The 19,718-nt window shown below is 42.3% G+C and overlaps 1 protein-coding gene across 2 annotated transcripts; it reads right to left on the minus strand.

Moving 5' to 3' along the window:
• Positions 1–295: 295 nt before the first annotated feature.
• LOC128084463 (potassium voltage-gated channel subfamily A member 5-like) lies at positions 296–16,356 on the minus strand. Of its 2 annotated transcripts, none has more exons than XM_052690531.1 (2): positions 12,751–16,356; positions 296–1,394 (listed from the first exon to the last, which is right to left on the minus strand). In XM_052690531.1, the coding sequence occupies exon 1, from the start codon at positions 16,139–16,141 to the stop codon at positions 14,243–14,245; it is 1,899 nt and encodes a 632-aa protein (XP_052546491.1). In that variant the 5' UTR covers positions 16,142–16,356; the 3' UTR covers positions 296–1,394; positions 12,751–14,242. The 2 variants fall into 2 exon arrangements, with proteins under 2 accessions (XP_052546491.1, XP_052546490.1); XM_052690530.1 differs by having other exon boundaries at positions 296–1,421.
• Between the last annotated feature and the right edge of the window lie 3,362 nt (positions 16,357–19,718).

Raw genomic sequence — 19,718 nt, forward strand, 5'->3', positions numbered from 1 at the left:
CTAATAAACCCATACAGCCCTCAGTGGACTCTTTCATCATTCATTGTGTTTCCTCATAACTTACAGTGCTCACTAGAATAGCTTGGCCTCCTAAAATCTACAGAAACAACAAGAGCAAAACTTCTAGGTCATAATGTCCAGTTCCTATTCAGGGAACAGTCTTACAGTGAATGTGGCAACTGTTTGCTCCTGTAAAGTCCGCTCCTGCTTTAAGGAAAGTTGTCACAATGGGTCCCCAGTGATCTCAATGGCATTGAGAGATGTGTCTGTGCCTGTTCTGGAAATAAAAGACCTGAGCACCATGAGATATGTCTATACATACAGTTCAAAGAGAAGCTAACCAGAAAGTTATGTAACTTGACAGCAACCACTTTGGCTCAGTGCTCTGCTTCAGTTCCTGACAAAACCAGAAATGTAGCCTTCGGTACCTGCTAAATGAAAGCTTGTGATCACTGTGAAAGCGACAAGCAAAGGTACAAAGATGTCAGGCTACATGTGGAAAGGAAAATGAAGCAAAAAAGGTAAAGTTGTCTTCACATTAATTAGTAGATTAGCCCCATTACGGATCTTGTGAACAGCTTTAGGTGCTGGAGTTCAAAGCCTATGAGAATGCTTACAGAAAATATGCCAATGATACAGGGCCTCGATACACAGTCAAACTGACCGTTCTAGGAAAGACTGGGTTCCCTGATATAAAATATGCCAGGAACATTCAGTAAAATATGTGGCAGAAAGTTTAAAAACAGGAAATAGTTCTTTATATAGATTGTAATTGAATTATGGAAATTAGTGATGTGAAATTTCCGTGGCAAAAACTTAGCTGGATTCCAAAGAGACAGGGCATTGAGAAAAATATCCAGACTATCCATACATACAAACTTCAGGCTGTAAAAACTTGGAACAGATTGTTATTCCAGCTATATTCTCAAATACTGAATATTAGCGTGGTGTTATACAATGTCTTTAAACATCACTTTGTCACTTAAACTTCTCAGATAACTTTCTTAAGGAAAGCCACAAGTCCCATCTGCATCAATTCTTCCTACCATCTCCTACTGAAAGTAGCATCAATGCCGCTTGATTCTACATTTGTTAAAGCCAGTGCATACATTTCAATTTAATTCAATAGCAGAGGATTAGGCCTTCGTAGCCCAACACAACTGAAATCAAGAAAGAGTGCAGCAGGCATTTCTCTGGCCCAAATTTCAGATGATCAGTGTATTTTCCTGCTAGGAAAGGTAAAGTATTGTTCAAACTTCTCAGGATTAAGTTAGTCTTCATTCAATGGCTATTAAATCTGACAAGAGACACGACATACATACATATTGAGCAGTGTGGGTCATTTTCAGTCTTACCTGTGCCTCGTCCTGAGTTATGCCAACTGCCTTCCACACCTATAGATAGCAAATGGAATTTAGGGCCTGGAAAAAAGCGCATATATCAGCTCAGCACCTTGTGGAGCCATGCTCTTTGTTTACAGTGAATAACAGAGATGGCATGGCTACTTCTCAGTGTCTTTCCAGACTTACCAGATGATTCTTAAAAATGAGGATTGTCTCCCTATGGAAAGTCCAGTTAGTCCCTGCACCTCTAAAATAATAAACTTTAAATTTGGTTTGGTGTTCTGAAATGAACTAAGTTTCACTGAGTCAGCATTATGTTTATTTCAAATGTCATTATTCACCAATATGTACCATTCCAAGTAATCACACACCAGATCTATCTTTTATTTCATTCAGTTCAAGTTTTCCAACTGCTCCCGCGTCAACAAAGCCTTTCAACTTTATAAAACCCTATCTCCAATACGTGGTCCTTCTCTACAGAAGGAAATTAGCTGAAACATCTTGGTCTGAAGATCCATAGGAATGTCTCTTTTACAGGCACTGCATTTTGCCCAGACAAATGTAGCTGTCACTAAAACAGGCTGAAATACTGCCATGGAAACTGCAAGACGATTCTCAGAACATACATAGACTGTGTCAGTGCCTCAGTTACATCTCCCTCCTTTCCTATGATTTATCTGCTACAGAAATAGCAAAAATTGAAGTCCCACTATTTGGGGATTTGCCTTTTTATTTATTTATTTATTTATTTTCTGTAAGGTATGTTTTTGTAAGACATTCCTTCTATTTAGCCTGTCTGCTTAAAGAATTATTTTGAAAAGCTACTAGGCAGATGGTCCCCAAATGTGAGTTAATAACTTGTATGTAGTTTTTGTGGAAGCTTTTTGAAATCCCTTCATGCAAAATGATTTTGCAAACTGCCATTCTTTGGCTTTGCTGGCAGACCATTTCAAAATGGTCAAGAGAAAACGGCAGATTACATTCTATTTGTATTGCACCAGACTGTTATATTTTACAGTGGTGAAAGAGGAACAAAATCATTCACAAAGCTTTTGCTGAAGATTTTTATAGAATTTGGAACCCCTTGCCGGCTACAAGGACAGGTTCTGTGTGCCTCTGTCCCTCTTCTGCAGCCCTTCTGAAGCATTACTTATCACTCAAAATAAGGCTGCTTTTTCAGAAAACAGTACAGTCAGGGGATTCAGCAATCATGAGTCAAACTCCACAGCATTAACAGACTATTTTAAAAATCAGATTTAAAATGTGGAGCTCTTCCAGTCTGCCTTTGCATTGTTACAGGTGCTTCATTTTTTTCATGGTAAAATGTTAGAAATTGTCTGATATGGGGATTTTTGTCTGAGTTTTTTTAACAGATATCACAAGGAATCCGTCACTACACCTGTGATAAAATGCTGCTATCTTTCTTAACAATTAATTAATTCCCACAAAAATCCTTCCATGTATTAATCACCAAAATTTAAGGGCCCTGCCCTTAAACTCATCCGTAAATTTGATCCAGTACATTCAAATAATCAAGTAAGAGCTCCAAATTGATAGTTAACAGCGTGTTAGTCTTTCCCACAGATACAGCAAAACCTTCTACTACAAGGGAACAGAAAATAACACTTCCTTCTGGACTGAGCCAAAGACTGGAGGGTAAGGAACACATTTCAAGATGTGTTTTACATTGTTCCTTCTTAGAATTCCTATATTGATAATACATGTGTATCTATCTATCTACATATATTTAAATCCCTGCTCTTTTATTTCTCACAAGGAGAGGATGAGAGTACCAATATGTGAAAGTTGTGGACCATACTTCTTGCAGCGTCACTGGAGGAGTCTCAGGCACAGAATCAGTAATGAACACCGTATAAGAAAGTAAACAGATGGCATGGGTTAGACCGAAAGAGTGAAGTCTAGATTTAAACACGTTTGCAGATAACACAGCAGAGTGCATATAACTGCTGTTCCATTAGAGAGCACTAAATTAACAGTAGTTCTGGCCAGTTGTACCTAACAGTGTCATTGGAGTATATAACTGTAAACCAGGATGGCAAAAAGGACAACGTGGTCCTTAAAATGAAGAAGTTAGTCTCCCAGAAAGGAAGTGTGCCTTCCATTCTCCACCCTGATGATGTTAGATACTAGGCGAGTAGTTTGGGACTTAGTTGTGCTTTTCAGTTCCGATATTAAACACGGCACATATGCTTTGCTTTTCTTCTATCAATTCTCAAAACAGGCCAAAAAAAATTGTAGCAAAAGCTACCACTGGCCCACATTTATTTTGTTCTACCAGGGCTCTCCCTGGTGAAGAATGTTTGGAGAGCATGTGGGTGAGAATGAAGGTGTGGGCTGGTATGGCTGACATCATTGTGGAGATGTACTACAGGTCACCTGATCAGGAGGATGAAGTCACTGAGGCCTTCTAGAAGCAGCTGGAAGTAGCCTCGCAATCCCATGCACTGGTTCTCATGGGGGATTTTAATCATCCAGATATCTGTTGGGTTAGCAACACAGCCAGACACATGTGGTCCAGTCGGTTCCTGCAATACGCAGAAGATAATTTTCTGACACATGTGGTAGAGGAGCCAATGAGGCAGGGGGTGTTTCTGGACTTTGTTCCATCCAATAGGGAGGGACTTGTTAGGAATGTGAAGTTTAGGGGCAGCTTGGGATGCAGCAATCGTGAGATGGTGAAGCTCAAGAACATGAGTGAAAGAAGTAAGGCAAAAAGTAGGGTTGTAACCCTGGACTTCCAGAGAGCTAACTCCAACCTTTTCTGGGGCCTACTTGGAAGTATTTAATGGGCTAGCATGTTAGAAGATAAGGGGGTCCATGAGAGCTGAGCAACATTCAAACGGCATTTCTTCCAAGCTGATCGGTACATCCCTAAGAGTAGAAATCAGGGAAGAGAGGCAGGAGACATACATGAATGAGTAAGGAGCTCATAGATAAGATCAAAAAGAATAAAAAGGTCTATGAAATGAGTAAAAATAGCTTTTTTGCTAGAGAGGAGTATAGGAGTGTTGTAAGGGCCTGCAGGGATATGACTAAGTAGGATGAAGCCCACTTGGAGTTAAGTTGGCCAAGGAGATAAAGGATAATAAGAGTTTTTGCTGTTTGTTTGTTTTTTAAGTATGTCAAAAGTAAAAGGATAATGTGGGTCCCCTGCTAAACAGGGGGGGTGTCCTGGTAACAGGGGAATGCTGAAAATGCGGAGATGCTGAATACCTTCTTTGCTTTAAAGACTCCCCTCAGGACTCCTGGACCCTGGAGGGAAGAGAGAGAGTTTAGGAAATGGATAGCTTCCTTCTGGTTGAGGAGGAGGTCTGGGAACAGAGAGGGATGAGTGTACAAAAATCAATGGACAGTATACATCCACTTGTGCTGAGGAAGCTGGCAGAGGTGATTGCCAAAGTGCTCTATTTCAACCAAACCGCTCTATTTCATATTTGAGAGGTCTTGGAGAACAGGAAAGGTACCTGAAGACTGGAGCATAGCCGATGTCACTCTGGTCTTCAGAAATGTCAAAAAGGAGGATCTGGGACAGTATAGGCCAGTCACTCTCACCTTTGTTCCTCAAAAGACAATGGAACAGCTTGTTCTGGATGCCATCTCCAAGCATTTGGAAGAGAAGAAGGTCACTGACAATAGTCAGCATCAACTGAGCAAGGGGAAATCATGCTAGACCAATCTGGTAGCCTTCAGAGATAGCACCACCATCTGGGTAGATAGGAGGAGAGCAGTGGATGTCACCAACCTTGACTTCAGCAAGGCTTTTGATACTGTCTTCCATGACATCCTGATAACAAAGCTGAGAAGGCATGTAATAATGAGTGGACGGTGAGGTAGGTTGAGAACCGACTGGCTGAGCTCAGAGGGTGGTGATTGCTGGTGCAGTGTCTAGCTGGAGATATGTGACTAGCAGTATTCCCCAGAAGTCATTGCTGGGTATGGTCTAGTTCAACATCTTCATTGACAACCTTGATGAGGGGATAGTGTTCACCCTCAGCAAGTACACCCATGACACAAAACTGGGAGGAGTGACTGACATACCTGAAGGCTGTGCTGCCATTCAGCAAGACCTGGACAGGCTGGAGAGCTGGGCAGTAAGAAAACAGATGAGGTTTAACAAAAGCAAGTGACCTGCTGGAGAGGAGCTTTGCAGAGAAGGACCTTGATGTCCTGGACGACAGGCTGGCTATGAGCCAGCAGTGTGCTGTGGTGGCCAAGATGTTCAATGGGTTACTGGGGTGCAGTAAAAGGAGAGTGGCCAGCAGATCAAGGGAGGTGATTCTCCCCCTCTACTCTGCCCTCATCTGGCCTCGGCTGGAGTGCTGTATCCCGTTCTGGGCTCCCCAGTACAAAAAAATACAGGGATATTCTGGAGAGAGGGCCACAAAGATGATAAGGGACCTGGAGCATTTTCCCTATGAAGCTGAGTGACTTGGGTCTGTTCAGCCTTGAGAAAAGAATATTCAGAGGTGATCTTATTAATGTTTATTAATAATCCTAAGTATCGGAGAGTAAGGGACAGGGTTAACCTCTTTTCAGTGATCTGTGGGGATGGGACTAGGGGAAATGGCCATAAACTGGAACATAGGAAGTTACGTACTAATATGTAAAGAAACTGTACACACTGTAAATGTGACAGAGCACTGGAACAGGCCGCCCAGGTAGATTGTGGATTCCCCTTCTGTGGAGATATTTAAGATCTAGCTGGATGTCTACGTGTGCATCCTGCTGTAAGGGACCTGTTTTGCAGGGGGGTTGGACTCAATGATCCAACAATTCTGTGATTCTGAGATAGCATGATGGATAATTGTTTGGTCAGTAGGGAGTATGAACAAACTGTCATCATAGTGTTTCATGCTTACAAAAGGAAATTTCATGAACAGTTATTCAGCTCATGGAAGTAAAGAAACTGTAGTTAGAACTGCTGCTGTGCTGGGATGCTAAAGAATGTCCAAGCCAATGAGCTTGAACTCTGCCTATTTATAGTCCAATACAAAACAGCTAGCCTTCTTGTAAACTCTTGCCTCTCTTCCTTCTACCTCTCCAAGCGTTCCACTGGAATGCAGAAGAAAAGGATACAGGTTTTAATTTCAAGGTTTTGTTTCCTCAACTGGTAAAATACTATGATTGAGCAAGATAAACCACAACAAACTTGACCCCAAAGTTACTGAAAATTTGAGCAGCCTCTCTGTCTAAATCTCAGTAATAACAAATTTTAGAAGTTAGAAGTCTGAGAAGTTTTTTCTAAGTACTGCTAAAGGGATGAAAGTATCTGTTAAATATGCAAAGCATTATTCGCCTTATTATTAAGTGCAATTCTGTTTCTCACTGTTAATCTATAAACATTATCTAATCAGTATTTGCTACCATTCAGAGAAGTCTATTAATATATCCTTGTTCTTGGTGTGTTTCATTCACTATGCTTTTTCTTTAATGAGAGATTTTAGGAAAGCTAATGCTTGTCCCTAAGAGGAATAGTATTCATTTGGATTTATTTTCTTTGTGTAGTCATCTACATTTACAAAAGTTGTAAAAACAATATTTTCTTCAGCATATCCTTTGGCCAAATTTGCTTTTGACCAAATTTCAAGTTCAAAAGTACTGAATTACAAAACAGAGTGACTAAAAACTTGTTTTCCAAGTGAAACAACCAATCTCATCTACAGATTGAATCCAATTCAGGACAACATGCTGTCTTCTGTAATATATATGAGCTGATATCATCTATTTCCATGGTACTCCATGCAGCAGTTGCAGAGCAGTCCTACCACTGAATGATATACCAAAACAGCTGTGCTAAGACTTTCTTCTAAGACCACAAATAAATCACAGTGTCCCAGTATGGAGAGTCCTGCCAAGGACAGAATACACTCTCCACAGCACAGCCACATCCCCTCAGTCTGGTGAACATGTGGTAAGGACAAGAGAGATGATGATGGAACCAAGCATTCTGGGCTCTGGAGACTGCTGATTCTGCAAAGTTAATGGTGATGGGGAACATTGGCACAGGAGCTCACTCTGCAAAGAAGCACATTGCCATTCATCAAGACTTATGGGAGAGCAAGCTGCATGCAATGTACCCTGGACCATCAGGGGAGCTGCTCTCCTATTGAGCAGACCAACAGGACAACTCAGCAGATTTTGCTTCTTACAGAGACAAGAAGCAGCTAGTACATAGATGGGGTTAGTCAATGAGCTCAGCTGGAGCTGAAAGACCCTGCCGCTCATTGTTTTACCTCAAGTGAAAAGCACCATCTTGTGGCTGCAAGCTCCTGCTGAGATCCCAACTGAACAGGCCAACAATGCAGCAGGAATTGGATGGAGCTCTGGTTACAATCATAGCCAATCTGTTCTCAGTAAGTACTGATAATGCAATTGTAGACATGTCCTGCACTAATTTAACCCATGTACAAAAAGTACAATCACTATTCACTTAGGGTGGTCTGCTTCTCCTCAAATGAAGACTAACATTTGACCTGTGCCCTAGGAAAAGCCACTGTTCATTGATGAGGCATTAGTTCTGATGAGACACTTGGAATGAGCATGCTGCAAAATCTTCAAAAATTATTAACAACCATGGTACATAGTACTAACAAGCAGTCACATTCATCCTCCAAATTCTACCACCTGCTGTGAAGTAGAAATCTGTGGATTGAATTCACTGCAGTCAGCTAAGCTCAACAGTCTTTTGCCCCAGCCACAGCAGCACAAACTGAAGGAATAACCATGGGATAGGCAGGAGACTTGACTGAACCATTTTGTTTGTTATCCTTGCAGTTTGGACCTTGGGAGATCTCCTTTTTGCCAGGATATCTTGCTGTAGTTGCCCTCCCCTTGAGAAAGATGCTAAACTGGCTGTTTATCATCTTATCTGAAAGGGGAACTGAATATCTTCTAACAGATATTCAGAACAGAACAGAACAGAAATCCGGGGGAGAGGGTGTAAATCTCGCGCCGGGCCGTACCCATGTCCGCAGCAGGTCTCCAAGGTGAACAGCCTCTGGCATGTTGGACCAATGTAGGTAAGGGAAGTCGGCAAGCCGGATCCGTAACTTCAGGATAAGGGATAAGGTGGAATTTGCTCCTATCCTTTTCCTAAACTGAGAAAGAATTGCACTCACCTGACTAGAGATACTTCATGAGAAAGACTTTTTTTCTGTAAAGGTATCTGGACCATATTTCCTACTCAACAGAGACTCTAAAACTTTATAGAATCAGCTATTGGCAGCACTCCTAGGATATTTTTTCCATCTGCACATACTTCTAAAAATGTCTAAACCAGTCCAACTATTCTCATCTGAGAAGCCTGACATCCGATGTACGTTAGCACAGAAAAAAAAATCCAAAATGCAAACTCAAAAAAGGAAAATAAATTCTACTGGCTTCTTGTTTGAATTCTCTGCAAATAACAGGAGGAAATTTTACAGTGTCACTTTATGTAATTCAGTTAGAAAATCTGACAAGGGAATAGTATGGGTTTCAGGGATAAAGGGCAGATTATAAGATTTTTTTTGTGCATGATTCCTGTGTATTTAGGTCCATTACTCAACTGCAGACAAAAACAAAGCAAAAACAGGTAGAATCCTAGGAGCCATACTTTCTTGGCAGCCCTGGAATCAACAGAACATTTAGCTGTGGGACAGCTTCCCAAGGGAGGAAGAATTTCCATTTAAGTATTTTGTTCCAGTCATCAGTCTCCCCTTATTTCCTCTTCCAAATCTTTACTCGTCACACACCTTCTCTCCTTTGCCTGAGAAAGAAGTATAGGTAAACAAGATACGCCCCAATGCTACTTCCAATCTGAGTTTGGGCAGCACCTGCCCTCAGCATGCTGCCACTATAAGAGTGGTATGTCAAAACTCAGTGATTAAAAAAAAAAAAGAAAGATATAATTGCTAACCTCAAGTCAATCTGAATAGAACTCCCAATTCACAGTTACAAAGTGAACAGAGAGGAAGATGTAATTCTGAAATATCTTAAATAAATATTACTCTGAGCATTAACACTGAAGTAATGACTTCACAACTTCTCTTTTCAAGCGTAATTATTAGAAAGGGCCCCTCCTCTTACTGGCTCCAGTGATGATTTTTTTGCTTACCTCTAGGTAAGTGGCTCTTGAATTATACTTCTGATTTCTGTCATATCAAACACTTTTTTAAGTATGCATTCTGTCTCCAAATAGAGTAGTATCTAAATATTTACTTCTGAAACTGACCTTGAAGACTGATGCCCTGCAAAGTTTTATCAAATTTTCTAGATATTAGACCCTAGCATTCTAGATCACAGGTTCTGCTGGTATTTGCTATAGACAAATAAAATATGACTTCCACACTAAGCCTACATACTCCTTAAAATCTTCAGGATATTTGCTTAAATCTTAGAATCATAGAATCATAAAATAGCCTGGGTTGAAAAGGACCACAATGATCACCCAGTTTCAACCCCCTTGTCATCTGTAGGGTCGCCAACACTAGACCAGACTGCCCAGAGCCACATCCAGCTTGGCCTTGAATGCCTCCAGTGATGGGGCATCCACACCTACCTGGTCAATCTATTCCAATGCGTCACCACCCCCTGTGTGAAAAACTTCCCCCTAATATCTAACCTAAACTTCCCCTGTCTCAGTTTAAGACCATTCTTCCTTCTCCTGTCACTATCCACTCTTGTAAACAGCCATTTCTCTTCCTGCTCCTCCCTTCAAGTATTGGAAGGCCACAGTGAGGTCTCCCCAGAGCCTTCTCTTCTCCAGGCTAAATGAGCCCAGTTCCCTCAACCTTTCCTCATAGGAGAGGTGCTCCAGCCCTCTGGTCATCTTAGTGGTCCTCCTCTGGACCCGCTCCAAGAGCTCCATATCCTTCCTTTACTGGGGGGCCCAGGCCTGGATGCAGTACTGCAGATGGTACCTCACAAAGGCTGAGCAGAGGGGGACAATCACCTCCCTCTCCCTGCTGACCACCCCTTTTTTAATGCAGCCCAGAACACAGCTGGCCTTCTGGGCTTCAAGTGCACACTGCTGGTTCATGTCCAGCTTCTCATCCACCAGGATCCCCAAGTCCTTTTCTGCAGGGCTGCTCTCAAGGAGATCTTCCCTCAGTTTCTATAAATACCTGGGATTGCCCTAACCCAAGTGCAGGCACCCTGCACTTGGCCTTGTTGAACCTCATTAGGTTTTCATGGGTCTGCTTCTCCAGCCTGTGCAGGTCCCTCTGGATGGCTTCCGTTCCTTCCAATGTTTTGGATGCACCACTCAGCTCGGTGTCATCTGCAAACTTGCTGAGGGTGCACTCAATGCCATCATTTGTGTCGTTGATGAAGATGTTGAATAGCACCAGTCCCAAGACAGACCCTGAGGGACACTGCTTGTGACCAGCCTCCTCCCTGATACAGAATGGTTGATCACAACCCTTTGGCTGCATCCAGCCAGCCAATTCCTTACCCATTGAACAGTCCATCTTTCAAACCCATACCTCTCCATTTTAGAGAGAAGGATGTGGAGAGGGACCATATCAAAGGCTTTGCAGAGGTCCATGAAGATTACATCCGTCATTCTTCCTCCATCTATTGATGCTGTCACTCCATCATAAAAAGCCACCAGATTGGTCAGGCACGATCTGCCCTTGGTGAAGCCATGCTCACCAAGATCACCTCTTTGTCTCGTATGTGCTTAACATGGTAACCAGGAGGATCTGCTCCATGATCTTCCCAGACACAGAGGTGAGGCTCACTGGCCTGTAGTTCTCCAGGTCTTCTTTTCTCCCTGTCTTAAAAATAGGAGTAATGTTTCCCTTTTTCCAGTCACCAGGTATTTCATCCAACAGCCATGATTTTTTAAATATGGTGGAAAGTGGCTAGCAACCATATCAGCCATTTCTCTCAGAACTATGGGATGCACATCATCTGGCCCCGTGTATTTACATACATTCAGTTCCATGAGGAGGTCTTCAACTAGTTCCACTGTTACAGTGGGAAGGAATCTGTTTCTCTCACCCACACCTAGAGGTTCAAGGTCTTGATAGATATGGGGAGACTGACCACCAGTGAAGACTGAGGAAAAGCACTGATTGAGTACCTCAGCTTTTTCCATATCTGAGGAAGCCAGCTCTCCATCCTCATTTATCATAGGAGGAACACTCTCCTTGGTTTGTCTCCCTCCTGATAAATGAGGACAGAGAACTGGCTTCCTCAGACGTGGAAAAAGAAGGTAAAAGAACTCAGAACCTTCCTTGGCATGACAGGTTGGTGGAGACTATGGATCTGTAATTATGGCCAAGATCTCAAAGAGTTTAATCTTGATTAGGACAAATTCTACTCTCAGTTATAGCAGATAGACTATAGACTACCTCCAAGGGAAAGTTAAAGCCCACAGAACATTTCAAGATGAAGTTCTGGGCAATCTCCACAAACACAAAATGAGGTTCAAAAAGCAGTCATGACAATCTAAGAGTTTAATGTCATTAAAGGGCGAGGATTCCACTCCTCTCTCCTTGCTTCTCCAAACCCCTGAACTTCCCTTTCCTGTTCTTGTACTGATTTTGACATTCACTTTCTTTCCAACTCACTAATTTGACAAAATATATATATATATATCATTTTTGTTGTTGCTGCACTGGATTTTCTGCTAGAATAGTGAGCTCAAGGGCTCCTCGAAGAGAAGACATCATTTGCATATCTACCTGCAAATGGATCAAACCAGTTCAGGGCATGTAACTAGTGGGCACAAAGGGAAGGAAGAAAACTGGAAAGGAAGGAGGCAGGCCAGGCCCTTCTCTTTCTATCAGCAACAGGCTTTTAAGAACCATTCAACACAGGCCAGATGTGCTTTCACCTTCATTATTTCCACACAAGTGTCACCTTGATGCAAAATGCTCCCACTAAAGCAAACAGATCTGCCTGAATCTGTAATACAACTGGACTATATACTTTGTCCATCTAGTTGCAGATAGTTTCTCAGCATATTATAACACCATTCCCCATCTAAATAAACAAGCAAAGCAGCTCCCAACATCTGAAGTTAATGTGAAAGATTCAGTTCTCTATTTTCAGACTCAATGTCTTCCCCACTTTTCTCTTCCCTCTCTCCATGTTTTAGTTTGGAAATAAAATCTGTGTAATGGTTCTTCATACTAAACACAAACAATTCTACTTGCTTGGCATTCACCACGCCTGTTTTACTGAATAGGAAGGAAAAAATGTCATTAATTTGGCCATTATCATTAAACTGTATGGTAAGAGACAAGCACAATTTCAGTCTAGGCTAAAAATGTCAAAGCACTATTCTGTGAGGCTGACTTAAATTTTATCACAGCATATATAACTGGGGTACTTGCATAAACCATAATCCTGACTTAATGGTTATTTAAATGCATTAGAAAATTAGTTCAAAACAAACCTGGAGCACTGATAAGAAGGACTTTTCTTTCTGCTAGTCTTGCTGTGCCATTCAACTTGACAAAGGCATGAAACATCCTTCAACAATACAACAAGAGACTGAGGGGAAAAGAGAGTGTCCATTCCAAGAAATGTAGTCACACAACTCCTTGATTCAAGGAAGCAACTTTTTGTCAGTCTTCATTAGTAAGTTGTAAAGTGCTGAATTAACAGGATGAAGGTAATTTATCATTAGTCTTTCAAAAATATCTTAACTGTAAAATCCACTGCACTGGAAAGATTTGGTTTGGAAATAAAAGAAGGATGTGTTTTGGTGAAAGGTGATGCATTCCGCCCAAGTCCAAGGTATAATCCACACAGTGGTTATTTAAGTAGCAAGGCATGCCATGTCAGACTCTGTTGATCCCATCTATTTCCAGTCTATGGTAATTAAAAAACAATGAGCTCGGTACATAAATTGTACAGATACGTGAAGGTGACTGATGTATGTGCCAAAATAACCCAGAGTGTGGAATAAACATAGTATATATTCTACTTTCATGTGTTACTACTGTCACACCTATTCACTACCTAATGGTTTTGATCTGTTGTGCACTTGGATCAAATCTAGTAAGAGCAGGCAGTTTTTCGTTTTTTTTATTATTATTATTATTTTATTTTTTATTTTAGTCTCAAAAACAAAACTATAAAACTATAATATATGTGCTTCTTTTGGGGAGGACAGAAAGCACGAGGCAGAATATTTAGAAATTCTAAAACTGTAAGGTGATTAATAAAGTTATTTATAAAGAAGTGTATCTACAATGTTTAATAATTTAAGGCTCACAATGAACTAATATCTCATCAGTAATAAAAAATTTCTGTGCTTAAAGCACTTTTCATACTAGACAAGCAGATCTGTAGTGATCACAAGTGAAAAACTCTACAAGTGCTGATCTGCCAGCTTCCTAGTGCTTTAATGGAGTGATACGTCTCAGGAATAAGAAATTCCTTTTCACGCAAAAATGATGTTATATAGATACAAAATAAATTGGAATATTTTCAGTTTGAAACTACAGTACAAAACCCTCTCATTGTTCCCTCCCACTCCAAAATTCATTCATTCTCTGCACACGTCCCCCAGCTCTTTAACAATTTGCAGAAAATGTATTGATTACAAATGACCATTTCAAGCCAACTATGATTTGCTAATAAAAGTTTCTACAAATCAGATTTTGCATTTTCATAATTTACCAGCTCCTGCATAATAAAGAATAGTTTACATAATCTATTTTAAAAACAGGTGACCATTTGTGTCATGGAAAAAGAATATAAAAACATTTATTTCTGGAGGACTGCTCAGGACAATGATCAAATTATAAAATATAGCCTGATTTAAAGCAAAAAAATGAAAAACCAAGCAACAAAATAACTGGTAGGAAAATAGATAAAGTAGCAAGTTTCTGACACCAACAAATTCTGCTGCATCTTTTAACTACAATTCTCTCCTTTCCTTACAGGTCTGTTTCCCTGCTGCTGTCCAAACAGAGGGCATAGAGTGATTTTCTGAGATCTACATTACTTTTAGCTTTGATACTGTTTTTCTCTAAAGGGCTGGTGCTGCTTTTGAACCCTTCATTATTTTCCAAGTGCACAACAGATTTGTTCAGAGAGTTTTTACTGGTTCTTCTCTTTCCATCTACCCCAGTTACGCTGCCCTGAGCACTGCTGTGTTCTTCTTTGAGCATAGATTGATCCTCATGGTCAGTCTCTCGGTGGTAGAAGTAGTTGAAGTTGGACACAATAACAGGGACAGGCAGGGCAATGGTGAGCACTCCAGCTATGGCACATAAGGAGCCCACAATCTTGCCCCCCACAGTAACAGGTCGCATGTCCCCGTAGCCCACAGTGGTCATGGTCACCACAGCCCACCAGAAAGCATCAGGGATGCTGGAGAAATGAGACTCAGGATCATCAGCCTCAGCAAAGTAGACAGCACTGGAGAAAAGGATCACTCCAATGAAGAGAAAGAAGATGAGGAGGCCCAGCTCTCTCATGCTGGCTTTCAAAGTCTGTCCCAAAATCTGCAACCCCTTGGAGTGCCTGGAAAGCTTGAAGATCCTGAAGACTCTGACCAAGCGGATGACTCTGAGGATGGCCAAGGACATGGCTTGTTGCTGGCCCCCACTCCCATTGCTGCTGCTACCCCCAGGCTGCTGTTGCTCATTGGCCAATTCTGTGCCCAGGGTGATGAAGTAGGGGATAATGGCCACGATGTCAATGATGTTCATGATGTTGCGGGAGAACTCAGGCTTGCTGGGGCAGGTGAAGAAACGCACAAGGAGCTCAAAGGTGAACCAGATGACACAAGTGGTCTCGATGATGAAGAAGGGGTCAGAGAGGTTACTTGGTGACTGCATGGATGGAGTGTCTCCAGCTGTGGAGTTCAAACCCCCAGTTTGTGAGGGCAAAGACATAGGTATCTCTCGTTCATCCCTGAACTCAGGCAGAGTTTCCAGGCAGAAGGTGATGATGGAGATAAGGATCACCAACACAGAGACAATGGCAGTGGCCCGGGCTGAGCTGGAACTTTCAGGGTACTCAAAGATGAGCCAGACCTGGCGCTGAAACTCACTGTGGGGAAGGGGCTTCTCCTCCTCTCTGATGAAACCCTCATCCTCCCAGAAACGCTCCATGGCCTCCTTGCCCAGCTGGTAGAAGCGGATCTCATCAGCAAAGACATCAATGGAGACATTGACAGGCCGCCGAAGCTTGCCCCCAGACTGGTAGAAATAGAGGATGCCATCAAAGCTGGGCCGGTTGCGGTCAAAGAAGTATTCATTACGGAGCGGGTCAAAATACCGCATACGCTTATCAGGATCTCCCAACAGTGTGTCAGGAAACTGGTTGAGGGTGCCCAGCTGAGTCTCGAAGTGCAGCCCAGAGATGTTGATTAGAACCCGCTGATGGTGCATGGCGCCCCGGCTCACTGCTTTCATCTCCTCCTCCTCACCGGCCGCTGCCATGGTTATGCCCCAGTGGTGACCCCCCTCCTCCGCGAGATCCATTTCAGCAGCCGGCCGGAGGCGCAGAGCTTGTGGCTGCGGTAGTGGTCCGGACGCCGCTCGGACGTTGATGCTGCCCTCACTGCTGCTGCAGAGCCTCCTGCCGCTTCCTCGGAGGACCGGTGGGGACTTCTCCCGCTCCTCGTCCACCTGCGGCGGCGATGAGGCCGGTGGCGTACCCACCTTGCCGTCGCTCAGTCTTGCGACAGACGTGGACCCCGCGAGGCGGAGTAGCTCGCGCTGTCGCCAAGCCCCGGTGCTACCGCCGAAGCTGCCGGCCGTGGCATCCTCGCCGGCCGAGATGGCCCCGCCACCGCCGTTTTCCAGAGTCACCAGCGCGATCTCCATGGGGAGCAGCGGGAGTAGGCGGGCTCCACTGAGGTGGCGGGCATTCTGTGCATGCCGACTCGCCGCTGCCAGCCGCCTCCGGACGTATGGGCGGTCGCCCTATCCTGCCCGCTCCCCCTCAGTGCTCTGCTGCCGAGCGTGTCCGAGCGCGGCCCGGGGAAGCCGGCCGGGGACCCGGATATGAACGAGCGATCATTCTGATGGTTGACGTCAGCAAGAATCCCTTCTCCCCAGCGGTGGCGGCGCCAGCCTCCCCCGGTATCGGGCTGCCGCAGCACCCCCCGCCCCTCAGGTAGTACTGACCGCACCCGTGACACAACCCAGCTACTATGTGCCCTCAGCAGAGAGAATCGTGGTGTGACCCCACGCGGATATGTATTCCTTGCGTCGCGAAGGTCTCCGGCTGGAATTCCCGGGGCACCTCTCAAATGAAATCTAGACCTCCTCTTGATGCGTACCCCATTTCCCGGCCCCCACCGCTTAATGAGAACAAAGAAAGGAATGGGATCTGTTTTGCTTTGCTACCTTCCTTTCCCTACCCTTAACATGCAGCTCCAAAAGGTGCTTCTGAGGCCAGCAGATAGCAGCCGTTCCACCGGGCTGCCGGGTTATTATTTGCAATTTGGAGCCATAGTTTCCCTTTGATGAATTCTTAAACCAACATCTAAGGCTAGTACACTTCAAAATACATGCATTTTATTAAAGAAAAAGAATTGAAGAAGCTTTATATGATGACTTCAGTTACACTTCAGTAATATAATCAATGCTGAGGTCTTACTTTCTGGATTCAAACAGCGAACTTCAAGGTCTAGAGAACAATATTCTAAATATATATACAAACAACATAGGATTAAAATCTATACATACATATATATGCACAGCATCAGATGTAAAAGATAGTAAATGAAGAAAACATTTTTCCTTCTAGGTGGCATCACTGCAGTGACATTTGAATCCTTGCAGCAGTAATGATAGATTCATCACACCTAGATTTGCTGGGATTAATGAGTTTTCACTTAATGTAAACTCTGCATATGAAATATGCCTAAAGATATTATAAGCCATGCCAAAACAGAAAACCATAATTATATTGAATGATTATTATAAATTTTGATTTGTCTATGATCTATAATTTGCCTCTGAGAGCTAAGCACAGAATCACTGACCTGTTCTGCCTTTGTACAGCATGTTTTCTAGTACCTCACTGAAATCCTGATGAAGAAAATGCACATTACTAACTGATTCAGTTGGAAAACATGGCTGTGTTTTCTGGGTACCTTCTTAGCATCTCTAACAGTTCTGAGATCTTAGGATGTTATCTGTGTATGTGGGTACAAGGGAAGAGGGGAGGAAAGGGTGAAAGAGAGGGGAAGAAATATCTATTTCAGAAAGCAAACTTTAAGGGCCAATTTTTATTTAGCATTCCTAATTTTCTGAACATTGTGAAATGAGAAGAGCAGACCATCTAGTAGAAAGCAAAGATATTGGAGAGAAAAGATGGCATGCAGACATAACTGAGATGTGTTATTCATGTTTTAACCTTTCTGTTAAAGAATATATTTCTTCTTATACCTATGAGTTAGCAAAAAAACATTTTTTACCCTGAGTACATGCACATGTGCAATCAGTTCTATACATTCCAGCATATTCACACCCATTCTCTCTAGCTCCCCCTGCCATTTATTTCTTACAATCTAGTCATCATGCCTGTTGTCATATTCTATGAATAAAGTATTGCTTTTTTTTCTCTGTCTGATCTGTAATTCTTCTAAGATTCCTTGCTTTACCAGCCAGCATCTAGGAGAGATGCACACAAGCTTTTCAGAAGAATAAAAGCCATTCAAAAGAAGATAGAGAAGATTCCCTATCTTCTCTCTGAAGATGAATCTGCATTCCCAAAAGTACCTTAACAACTTCTGCATGGGGAGAAAAGATGTTGTTCTGTACAGCATCCTGCCAGGGACCTGAATTACACTTACATGTGTACAGACCTGTTCAATAATATGCACCACACCTGAGACTTCTATAATTGCTTCCCTCTGTAGTTAGAAATGCATTTTATGTATATTCAAGTATTCTCTGGCCTTTCTTTAAGGTCCTGGGACAGATGCAACTGGCTGATCCAAGGATCACCTAATACATGTCATTACACAGCAGGAGAATCTGCTGGGAGCTGTCATTCAGTAGGACATTCCCACAGAGTAAGTTGGTGCCTTCTTACAAAACAATGACCTATCCCACTTGGGGGTTTCATGTGTAGAGAGATAAGACATAGAGACAGTCTGCAGATGTTACATTCATCTATCCAATATATAAATAAAAATATGATGTGGAGAGATATCTGCCAGCCTCTAGATGCTTGGTCAGCCCACAGCCCCTCCTTTTGGTAGTTGGACGAGACATGTCAGCTTCAATACATTTTGTGGGGAGAGATGCCGTGAAGGTTCCTTTTTGATCTCCTTGAATTGTCTGAGTAACAGTCCCATTGTGGCAGATGGTGAGAACAGAAGAAATTGAAGGAGTTAAGGCAAATCTGTCCCTCCTCCACTTGGTTAATTCCCCAGCAGCCTGATCCTCTGTTGTGATAATTCAGGCCAGAGATAGCGAGATAGGCTGCGACAGTCCCCAGGGAGACTCCATAAAAAAAAAAAGACTTTTATTTCCTGTTCAGGAGGATTAAGTGCAAGGCCATTGACAAATCACAGTAAACATCTGGATGAGAGCACTCCATCTATCAGGGCCTAATCCATGAAGTTATTCATTACTGTAGTCAGCAACTTTACATTGTTCTATATATAGTATCAGTTGATCTTTTTTAATGTTCGTCTTGGAGATGTTTTATCAACCGATTTTATTTATTGTGCAGAGCAATCTACTGCATCCTATCTTTGCCTAATTAATTATTTGGAGTAATTATGCCTTTAAAAACAAATGAACATACAAACAAACAAACCATTCAGTGCCATATTTTTCAGAATTACCCAAAAAAATCCTGTTGTTAAAACCCAACTATGTTCCTTTATTTTATGCTGTTTTGCAGTTTTAAGCCTAAGTTTCTCTGGAAACTTTACATCACACCGTCAAGAAAAAAAAAAAAAAAATTGGAATTATTTTTTATTTTCTGTATTTTATTATAATTCAAATTAGAATCACTCTCATTAATCTTCCAGGAGAAAGTAAGCACTGAGTAAATGATCTGGTTAATTCAAAACTAATTTGGTCAGAACATCTGTACATTCACTTGCACAGTAGGAAAGATGCTGAACACTATCAGATATCAAGCTTATTCATTATACTGTGTATCTTATGAATGCAAGCTACTTTGAAAAATAAAAAGACCCACATTTTATAAGGGGAACACTTGCACACAACTGTGTCCTTGGAAGTCGTCTGTCTACCTTGCCTAATACTCATTGCTGCTCACACCAAAGCCTTGCCCATGTACCGCATACATTGTTTTTCACACAGCTGTGCCACCTTGTTTCCAGTTAAATCTGCAGACTTTGACATTGATATTGGTGGGATCAGCATTTAGCCCAGAGGTTTTTATAAGTCCAGTTGCAAAAGGATATTTTCA

Source organism: Tympanuchus pallidicinctus, unplaced genomic scaffold, assembly GCF_026119805.1.
Source record: "Tympanuchus pallidicinctus isolate F22 unplaced genomic scaffold, pur_lepc_1.0 scaffold27, whole genome shotgun sequence".
In the NCBI taxonomy this organism is placed as follows: domain Eukaryota; kingdom Metazoa; phylum Chordata; class Aves; order Galliformes; family Phasianidae; genus Tympanuchus; species Tympanuchus pallidicinctus.